Source organism: Physcomitrium patens, chromosome 6, assembly GCF_059467195.1.
Source record: "Physcomitrium patens ecotype Gransden chromosome 6, ASM5946719v1, whole genome shotgun sequence".
Taxonomy (NCBI): domain Eukaryota; kingdom Viridiplantae; phylum Streptophyta; class Bryopsida; order Funariales; family Funariaceae; genus Physcomitrium; species Physcomitrium patens.
Window position 1 is genome coordinate 14,680,810 of NC_143415.1, and position 11,121 is coordinate 14,691,930.

Below are 11,121 nucleotides of genomic sequence, written 5' to 3' on the forward strand. Positions count from 1 at the left end.
AAATTAATAGTCTCTCTGCAGAAGACAAATCACTTTTATAGCATAAATAACTAGTTCACCTAAAGTACTATAGTCTCCAAACACTCCAAAATTTAATTACAAGCATTTCAAAGTTTTTAGTTTTAAGTCTCAATTATAGTACATGTCATGATGTGAAACAAACTAAAACCAATATACCAAAATAGTCACTTACATGGACATCTCTCTTGCTTGCTTTCATCTATATAGATGTTTGTAGGTTTCTTTCTTTAGAATTCTTTGGACAAAATTACTATTTACTACTACTCATAAATGACTATATTTGTTTTACTTGGATTTATTTTATAAAAACAAAAATCAAATTATGAGCATATTTTGGTGTTTTTACAGCTTAATCAAAAAAAAAACCTCACATTACATTCATTGTATGCAATCTGATTGCAATAGAGAATTTATCTCTACAAAATTTGATCAATATCTTCAAACGCATGGAATTCTATGACAATTGAGTATTATCTAGACACCTCAACAAAATGAGATCTTTGAAAGAAAGAATCACTCTATTCTTAATTAAGTTTGTGCTATGCTCCTTAATAGACATGTGCCTATTTTTTTTTGGGCCAAAGTAGCCCATACAACTATACAGCTCATGAATTTTTAGTTCCACCAAGTCTAATGATAGAAAGACTCTTTATAAAGTGTTCATGGATAAGCAACCGAACCTCAGCAAGATTAAGATTTTCAGCTATGTTTTTTTGTATATTGAGATAAAATACAAAGATACAAATTAGAAGTCCAAACTACTCCAAGAATTCACTTAGATTTAGATGAAATTTCTAAAGAATATAAAGTTTATCTACCGAATTTTTAAAAAATTCAAATTATATTCTATCATATAGCATGATTTTTTATTTAAAAATATACTAGATACCTAGCTATAGAGAGTTTTAATTTATTAGCTAAGCTCTAATAAGTAATTTATTCTTATAAACCTTCTAAGGCTTTCTAAAGCATCTAAAAATGCCTTATTATTCTTTTTTATACCAAATTATAATTAATTATTTGCCAATAAGTTAGATTTTCAATAAGCTCAAAAAAAATTCATAATCTCCTTATAAAAATCTATATTTATATCATAATTTTTTTATAGTTCCATATCTCTATCTTTAATATATATTTAAAGTTTAGCTCTCAAAAATTCCTTTATTTTGCATAAAATACTCAAATTATAGAAAAATCCTTTCAAAATATTTTTCTCCCACAAAGGATTTTTTTTTTCTTAAATTTTAAAATATCATAACTCTTAATTCAAGCATTTATTTTTTTTTCAAATTCTTAATTAATATAGAATTTATTCTTAAGCTTTATCATAAAAAATGAACCATAAATCTACTAAAAATCATTTGGCATCTTAGAAATCCTAGTAGATACTCTAAATCCTAATTTATAAGCATTCAAATACTATTTTCTTCATATTTAAAAAATTCAAAATTTAAATACTACAAAATTTGGTTTATAGTTTTATATCATAGTAAAATATATTTAAAAAAAAACTTAGCCCAAGATTCGTCCAAATACCTAAGATATGGTTAAAACTAAATCCTTCATGAAATTTGTTCATTGACAAACCTCAATTTAAAAGTGTTTTCTTTAAGTAGTTATTGCTCCTCCAAATCAATTTTAAAACTTTTGCTTTTTACATGCAAAATATATTCCTTTAAACCAACTTTCTAATTGCATAATTCGATCTTCTAAAGAGCTTAATAGGCTTGCACTATGCCCCAAAGAATGATAGTAGGTACAAAATCCTAAACCTTAATTTTGAGCTTCTATATCTTCTTCATAAAAATTCCAAATTATACAAAATATTCACCAAAATCATATCCAAAATCCTGAACTTGATGATCTTAATCTCTAATATTTGAATGGCCTCAAAAGAGTAATCCTAATATCTAATAAGGCCTTGAACAACCTCCTTGAAGTCTATTGGGCATGACTTTTGGCCAATAAGAATGGAGATTTTCATCATTTATCTCTATTCATCCATGTGGTTGGCCTAATTATCCCTTTTTACACAATAATCCCTCTTTAATCTTTTTTTTAATAAATTTTATAGTATGTGCCTCAAATATCAAATAAAAGAAATAAAATAAGGTTTTAAGAATTACCAATGTCTAATAAAGATGGTTCTAAATATATAAAAACTATTATCAATATAAAATCAACTTCAATAATAGCCTTTCTAAACTAACTAATTTAAATTAGTAATTTAATGATATTTTATAACTGACTAAAATCTAGTAACATGAGTTTCATTATATTGTATAATAAATTATATATTAAATATATATGTGCATTATTTTCATATGGTAGCCAAACTACAACACGATAATGTAAAGTCTTATTTGATAAAGATAATTTTCTCATTTAGGACTCTAAACCATAGACCAATACCTTCTACACTCCTAAACCATCATCAATTGACTAATAATATAGCAACATTAAAATCCATCTTGATATTCAAAATCCATATCAAGACTAGGAATTTTTTTTGCTTAACTTGAATTCCAATATCAAAAAACCACCTTATATTGAAACTCTGGTTCCTTACAACATGGATATTTTTTTAAAAGATCATCATCCAAAAGAGACATCTTCTTATCAAAATTCATTGCTAATAGCAAATTTTACACCTTATTTACTTGATTTCAATATAATGGATAAATGGCCAACTTTTGAAGCAATCAATGATATATCCTCATATGTAGAAAATAATATTGATAGATCTCAATCTAAACAACTCCATTCCTCAACATCTTCTAAACCATTGAATAAAAATTATTGCTTAATAAAATGTCCAGCTTGGCTATAAGATTATTTTTGCAATTTTTTAGACATATCTGTTGAATCAAAATTATATAATGAAGGAGTTTAAGATAAAGGATGGAAAAATTTAATGATTGATGAGATAAAATCTATTCATGATAATAAGACATGATCAATCACTATTCTTCTTTTAAAATATCAAGATATATTAATAAATTGGATGTATAAAGTAAAAATAAAAATTGATGGTAGTATATAAAAAAAATCATGATTAGTGGTTTATAGTTTTGAATAATAAAAAGACATTAACTATGAAAAAAATTTGCTCTAATAGTTGAATGGGGCACCATACAAATATTCTATGTAATATCTACACAAAAAAATAGCAACTATTTTACATGGATGTCAAAACTACTTTCCTGTATTGTAATCTCAAAGAAGAAGTCTACATCACACAATCTCAAGACTTTGTAGTTGAAGGGCAAGAATACATAGTATGCAAACTATACAACACTCTTTATGGACTTAGATAAGCACCAAAGGCATGATATAAAAAAATTAATTCATTTCTTTGAATTCAAGGATTTAAAAAAAAAAAAAAAAAAAAAAAAAAAAAACTACAATCTTTATGTTATTCACTATTAAGGAAAAATGCTACTTCTAATTCTCTATATAGATAATCTTTTCTTCATAGGAAATTATATTAAATAGATCAAATGATTTAAATCACAACTTGAATTAAAATTTGAGATGTCAAAACTACGAGAAAATGATATGGTACTCTATTTCAAGGCTCAAATAATTAAAGTACCAAAGGAACTTTTTATGACATAATAAAATTATGCATTACAAGTAATTCATTATTTTGGCCTTGAAGGATGCCAATGTGACTTAATTCCCATGATTGAAAGACTAAAACTCACTCTTGATATGAATAAAGACACAATTGATTCAACTTATTATCAATCTATATTTGGTAAATTTATACAATTAGGTCACTCTTCACATGATATCTTATATTCTATTGGGATTGTTAGTCATTTCATTATAAAACCACATAACCACATTTGACAACAATAAAAAGAATTTTAAGATATACTATAAAAATATTAAATTATAGAATATTCTATCATATAAATTTACTAATAATACTATCAAGTTATATAGATATAGATTGAATAGGAGACCTAACTAATAGTCAATGAATAATAAGTTTTGTTTTTAAATTAGAGGCCAATTTAATCATCTGGCTTTTAAAAAAATAAGCCATTGTTGTCCTCTCATCCTTAAAAGTAAAATATATGGACTTATCTATAGCATCTAGAGAAGTAGCATGGTTAAACAAACTTACATGTGATTTTGCACTTCAATTTTAAAAAATCAATTCCAATATATTATGACAATAAAGAGGGTATCAAAATAGCAACAATCTAGATTTCAATCTAAAAAAAAAGCATATAACCACACATCATCATTTCACAAGAAAAAAAAATAAAAAAAAAAAGAGGTTAAATTAGTCTATGTACCTTCTCTTGAATAAATAACTAACATCTTTACCAAATCCTTGGAATGTAGTATATTTGAGAAATTTAGATCAAGATTGAATATCATTCCTATAGGAGAAGCATAATCCTGACAAAACTACTCCTTTTTCAACTTCTCTCTCCATAGCTCATAGTTATATGCATCAATTAGCACATCCAACTCAGTAGAAAACAAATCACTTGCTCTTCTCTCACTTGCTACATCACCTTCCTTAAAATCAAATAACTATTTTCTCCAAGCATGAGACACCACCATCAATGATGAGATGAAAACAATCTAAAAACAATCAAAATAAATTTCTTCACAAACTAGAGTCTCAGAGTACACATAGCTTCTTAGTAAGTATCAAAATTGATTTAGTAGTGAACGGGGGTGTTGGAACAACAATCCCTACTTCATCATCTAATGAATATTGTATGGATGACCTAAGATCTGACATCTTTGCCGAATACTCAGATCTCTGTACACATGTACTTAAGCCTGCGCTAGCAGTCTTGCAGTGAGTAAGTAAGCCCCTTTCTGTTTTGTTCTTTCATTTATTGTTCTCTCAAAAACTGCACCAAAGATATCTAAAGGTGTGCAGATTTCTCAAGGTGTGCAGATTACATTCTACAGTGCTGTGCCTGGCTGACCCTCATATTTTCTCTGATTACTTTTCCTAGGCTCTTTCTCTCATTCTGATGCCTCCTATTGAAAATGTGTATCTAGCAATGTGATATGGCACGAGCAAATGCGCCCCAGTGGCGGTGATTTACTACAGGGGATGAAAGTGGGTGAATTGGATCCGATGCCGCGGTTTGTCACAACTCAGAGATTCTATTACCGTGGCCTCCTGGAGGATTCTTATAAATGGGCTCAATCATCATGCTGGCCCAGTTGTAACCCCATTACGAAATCTAGTTGACCTGTCAATGGAGTTTATGTTTGAGTGAACAAATCGTTCTTCAAGTAATTTTATAACTTCTCTACAAACACTGTAAATCAAATAAGAACATTTTCACGAGAAGAAAAGTTTCATATTTTCAAATCCTTTCGAATACACTTTGTTACACCAAACACCCATTAGTAATGTTGTTGAACTTGCTTGCAAATTACTAAGGGCTCCAAGTACTATAGCCAAAAAGGCAAAGCTATGGATCAGGGCTAAAGCTGGGAGATTCTACAGGGCAGAGAGCACAAGACATCTACGTCGAATGTTACAAGACGGTTCTAGAAACCATACACAACTAATGAATTCAATCAGTGAGTGAATTCAAGGCCTAGTGGCTGCTGCTGCTGCTGCCAGTCTCTCAATGTCTGTGTGGCCATTCTGTGATGCCTGGTGCATTGTTTGTATTGCTCCCAAGCTTCATAGACCGAACAGAATGGATACAGTGGCACCCATTTAAGTTTTTGTCTTACTTTTTGTAAGGAAAACTGTGCCACTTACCAACTGTTGTATTTGTTACATTGAGCGAGTCCTTCACTTGGTGAAACAATGAAGCGTGGCGTGATGGAGATCTATAACAATTGTCGTATGATCTGGTGAAGACGATGTCGATGGCGGTACTCCGGGTCAATTGTGAGGAACTTGTTGCTGTCATTGCTTCTTGCATTGCTGGAAGGCCCCATGATGATAGTTTATTGTTACAGTTACTTAATCCTGGCATCTGTGAGATGAAGCTGCGCAATCTGAGCTGCAGTTTGGGGTGGTACAGTGGTTGCAGTCCTTGCAGACTTGTAGTCACCTGCAGCTGCAATAGAGGCGGCGGATGGTTCACTTGCCTGCACGAGGATCTCGTATGCGCACACAACCATGTTCTGGTCGTGGTTTAGTAGGACCTAATAAGCAGACACAAGAAACGGGGATTAAATTCTGGGTATGAAATCGCTAATGACTTCAAACCACATGTTCGTCTGTGCTGTTTCACACTACAATTTCCGGATCGTATAAAGGTGTGTCTATTGTAAACAGCTACCCACAGGACGTTGCACAATTTTGTGCATAATAAGCGAAGAAGGGTTTTTAATTTCTTACCAGCGGACGAACGAGCGGTTGAACATGAGAAGCCAAGCTCAAGGTTGCCTCCTAGACTCTTCCGCGGCTGGTTGCAGACATACCTGATGCAGTAGCGGACATTCCTAAACTTGAAAGTTTGAACATCTCATATGTGAAATTCGTTCTTCACAAAATTCTTAAGGCCTCGTTTCATGTGAGGACAAATTGACGTGTATCCTGACATTTCTGCAACTGACATGTTGCAAGAACCTAAATATACAGTAAACTTTTGAAAAACGCGCATAGGCACTAGTATACACCATGGTTGACATAGGATAGTGTCTCAGTTGTATCCTATGTTATTACTCTTCCTGGGGATACAACTGAGACCTGGACATTGGAGAGCACTCTTTCAGAAACTTAAAAAATTACTTCTGGGGGTGTGAATAGCAACTGCACCTCGCCATTACTCCAATGCGAGGTTTAATGTTGAAACAGGCGACTGCAAGACCTGCAGGTCACCCATTCAACCCTTTGAAACTTATGCCATTCCAGCTCCGGATCAAAATTTATGAAACAATTCAAACGCATCATGCAGCTCACAAATTGCAGTGTGGCTCGCAGGAAATGTGGAAGATTCACGACTGCATGGATGCGTTCATTTCTTGGCTCTCAAGCAGATTTGAAACAGGTCATTATACATCCTTCAGCACGAACTCGACATGATGTCAGCAGATGTAGGTACAATATCATGGTTCAACTGTTCAAGATGAGTTCTGCAGCTCATGTTAACGCTTAGATTCGAAGCTGTCAGGCATCAGGCTGTAGCTCTTCAGGCTCCTGGTCGATACCCAGAGAATGCGTTTGAGCCCACCAAGTTTAGGTCCGAAGTATTACACATGCCAGGGGCCTGATGACAATGTTGGCGAATCAGAAGAGAGACCTGAATTGCTAGAGGTATACTGCGCTCCCGATGATGAAAGGACCGATTTCTCAGGTGATTGCAGGTACGTAGGTGTCGACTCCTGCGTGCTCTCTAAACTTGAGCAGGAATTCGAGCTGCGAAAGCCCATGTTCAGATCCAACGCCTTCGATATGGCCGTAATCGCATCACCACCCCGGGTGACGTAATCATTCCGGTCACCCTCGTCGACCTCCAACACTGGCTTGACGTTGTTCATTACTGGGTGTGATATGAACATCTTGGAAGCCCTTTGATACTCATCGTCCTGAATAAACCTCAAAACCGTCTCATTGTCAGGCGAATTTCTGTTCAGATGAATAGACCTTGACGTCCTGCTGGCTGTGATCCATGGAACAGGAGCCTTGACGTCCTGCTGTCTATGATCCATGGAACTGCTAAATCCGGTACTTGATGGCAGTGCACACGGATAATTGGAAGACAAGTTGTTTGTTCGCGATTTAGTTCCAGAATGCACCCCGAAGTTGGTCTTGGCCTTGGCTCCTCGAAGCGCCCTCGCGGCTACAAACATCACCACTTATCAGCGAAGGACTAAAAAAAATAATCAAAGAAGAAAAAGCATGACAAATTCGACGAGAAAATACGTCACAGCAACTGCAGAACATTGTTTTCTTGGTTGCAGTTGCGCCACCTTACCACTATCATAAGCTCGAGCAGCATCCTCTGCTGTGTCGAATGTGCCCAACCAGTGTCGACAGCGTCCAATTCGATCTCGAATCTCAGCAGACCATCGACCCCACGGCCTCTTCCTCACACCTCTGTACCCTCGCCCAGTGGTCCCGGCAGCTTTGGCGCTGGTAGCATTCTCAGTGCCGATGGTGGTGCTGGTCCCACTATCACCAGCTGATTGGCCGACCGATTCTCCGAACCCGGAATTCAAGGGTAAAAGGATATCCAACTGCGGGAACCTGGACGTCACCGAATTGAGAAGAAGATGGGCAGAGGTGGATTCGAAGTCCTCCAGCGTCGATCTGAAATGCGTAGGTGCTAGGCTTCCAGTCCGATAACCTCCTCCACATGAAACATCCACTGTCGGTGCATTTGTTCCGTGTGAAGGAAGACTCTCTGATAATTTGTCAGGAGCCAGACAATGAACGTACAGATTCCTGAATGTAGGGTCCGATGCATTAGCAGACAGGTCTCCGTGGTATGAGTTCTGCCCTTCAGACGAGTGACTGGTTCCAAACAGTACATTCTGCCCTACAACAGCTGCAATTCCATCTAAATCCTGGTAGTTGTGGAAGAATCCGGCCCCTTCCACCGTACCGCATCTCTCAAGCAAGAACGAAGTGGACGCTCTTGACCAATCCCCGCTGGTGTCTACCTCACGATAATCACTATCAAAATTGGTAAGAGAATTTATACCATCTGCGTTTATCAGACTATTGTGGACGCAATGGTTCTGACCCTCGTTGCCAGAGAAATAGTTATAGGACTGTTGCTGCGATGAGAGAGGAACATAAGTTTCTAGCAAGGAACCAAGCGAATGCATGGAGGGCACACTGGAAATCGGGGAGACGCATCGATCACAGAGGGAGTGGTATGTAGGTCCAAAGCATCGAAGGCAAGTCATCCACGGTCTCTTCACCTGAGTATGGTCACAACCAGCTCGCCATCCATCGTCCGACTTTTGGGGTACTTCACTTGAGACATCTCTCCACTTGCGCTTCGGTGGTAAATTGCTGATGCCAAGCACCATGTCGTGGAGTAACACGTCAATCAGTTATCCTCTGGAGCTTTTTGTGTCGGCAGGAAGATCTCATTCGTTAGTTACCTCAATTCTCTCAGACACAAACCAGTACTCACAAGCATCCGTAAGTTTAAGTTCGCAGAAGAAACAGATCACCAGTCAAGCTCTTGATCTTTTCCATTTTACGTATTCGTTGTTGATGTCTAGACTAGTGGAATTCCACCGCATCGAAGAATATTCAGACTGATCCCTGCCAGTCTTTCAGACCACCAAAACAGAATTCCAGTGCCACTCAGTCGCTTCCAAATTCCAAAGTCAGCCAGAAGCTAGACATGAAACTAGAATCGTCTAGCTATCCCCACTATCTCCATCAATCACAGAATTGGCACCGAGAGATTAAGGTTTCAGCGCGACAGAGCTCAAGTGGTAAGTCACATCACAACAGACACATCTCCGGGAATTTGGCTTCAGAGTGCTTGTGAGGGGAGGGGCGGGGTGAAGAGGGCAACACAACAGAAGATTGGCAATATCCTCATGAAGTCTAGATTGATCGCAAAAGTATACAAATTAAGTATTGGGTACACACCACTTGACACCAACCTGAGATTTCAATAGGAAATAAAAAATTTAAAAATTTAAAACAGTCGTGGTCTCTGTGAGACTATCAACGTGATCCCTGGAAAAGCTTTCCGGTGCTCCAACACCACTTGTTCTTGTACCTAACCAGTCAAGGGGGAAGCGCTTGACCGCACTAGATTCCTCAACCAAAGTGGGATATGATGATAATCTCACATTTAAGACAACCCCAATATTGATGTGAGTATTCCCGGACTACACGTAACAGCCTCCAGTGTACCCTTCTGTTTGGGACCGTGGCAAGTCCTCGCACGCGTAGACGCAGAGGCCAAGGGAGACAACGCACCACTGTCTTAGCTACAGTTTACCCTAATGCCAAGGTACCCAAGCTCACGCATGTGGCATTTAAATCGGAAGTTGCCATCTTCTCCCTTGGGTAAAGCGATCACCCTCTATGCATTCATGAGGTGGCACAGTTCCGCTTTGGTTCCGCTTGCGTACACGAGTTCTACACAACCTAGAAGATCTTTCTTTGGCCCTTCATCAATGTCCAAGGCATATCTTTACTGCATTCTTCCCTGTTCTAACTTAGTTCAAATTATTCCTGTCTCCTTCTTAATTAGATGCTTAATCATCTTCAGACTTCGACAGCTTACTGCACGCTCATGGTAAAAAGTCCAGTCAGAAGTTTCGATCCTCCAGAGAAAAAACCTTCACTATAACAACAGGTAGTGATGCTCGTATATTGTGAGGTATTATCAGTGAAATCGACCACTCTTTGACCATTGCGTTCCAGCACCTTGAGAAGATTTCTAAATATATATATATATATATATATATATATATATTGTGCGCCAAGGGGGGTTAAATGGCACACTTAGTCCAGGTCTAGCTACCCATGTTTCCACTGATCGACTGGCGCTGTACTACAGCTAGGCTTCAGCCTCGGTTGCATCTTTTCCACGTAATGCTGCGTCGTCGTACATTCCAGTTCAGTTTCTGTCTGGACACGCCCTCCCACGCCAGCCCAACTCCACCGCTGCACCGAGCTCCAGAAAGGGGCAGAATCAACAAGCGGCCACGACTGTCCCACCTGCAATATGCTCGCTCATGTGAGACACCTCTTCCCCATTACTACTGCCATCTCCTCGAACTCATCTCGCAATATCAATAACTTACATTATCATGCACTGAGTGGGTGTTGGAGGAAAAGTCTGGGTCTGGAACTCAGGACTGTCGCAGTGTGGCAACAGCCCCTCCCTCCCTCCCTCCCTCCCTCCCCCCATCCCTGCGACGACATCAGCTCGGGAACCGGTTCCTGCTCTGCTCTGCTCTCCGAAGCATTTCTGCAATTCCCCAACACACAGCCAATCAATTACATACAAACACACTCCCACACATACAGACAGATACAGACACACATACACAGTGACAAACTCACACACTCACTCAGATACACACATACCAGCCACATTGTAAACAATTCTTCCCACTTCTGTCAGGCAGGCATCCACGTTTCTGATGATGTGATTCAATCAGTCCTTT

The 11,121-nt window shown here is 37.5% G+C and overlaps 1 protein-coding gene across 2 annotated transcripts; it reads right to left on the reverse strand.

The window, feature by feature from the left end:
* Positions 1-5,344: 5,344 nt before the first annotated feature.
* Positions 5,345-10,040, reverse strand: LOC112283385 (uncharacterized). 2 transcript variants are annotated; one of them, XM_024522004.3, is made up of 4 exons: positions 7,947-10,040; positions 6,788-7,811; positions 6,368-6,450; positions 5,345-6,171 (listed from the first exon to the last, which is right to left on the reverse strand). In XM_024522004.3, the coding sequence occupies exons 1-2, from the start codon at positions 9,007-9,009 to the stop codon at positions 7,222-7,224; spliced, it is 1,653 nt and encodes a 550-aa protein (XP_024377772.1). In that variant the 5' UTR covers positions 9,010-10,040; the 3' UTR covers positions 5,345-6,171; positions 6,368-6,450; positions 6,788-7,221. The 2 variants fall into 2 exon arrangements, with proteins under 2 accessions (XP_024377772.1, XP_090107516.1); XM_090251390.1 differs by having other exon boundaries at positions 6,368-7,811.
* Between the last annotated feature and the right edge of the window lie 1,081 nt (positions 10,041-11,121).

Excerpts from the sequence above, each read along its gene's own strand:
- LOC112283385 (XM_024522004.3), bottom strand. The coding sequence starts at position 9,009 with ATGGTGCTTGGCATCAGCAATTTACCACCGAAGCGCAAGTGGAGAGAT. Across the intron at positions 7,812-7,946 it reads TGCTCGAGCTTATGATAGTG|CCGCGAGGGCGCTTCGAGGA; the intron begins GTAAGGTGGCGC and ends TGATGTTTGTAG.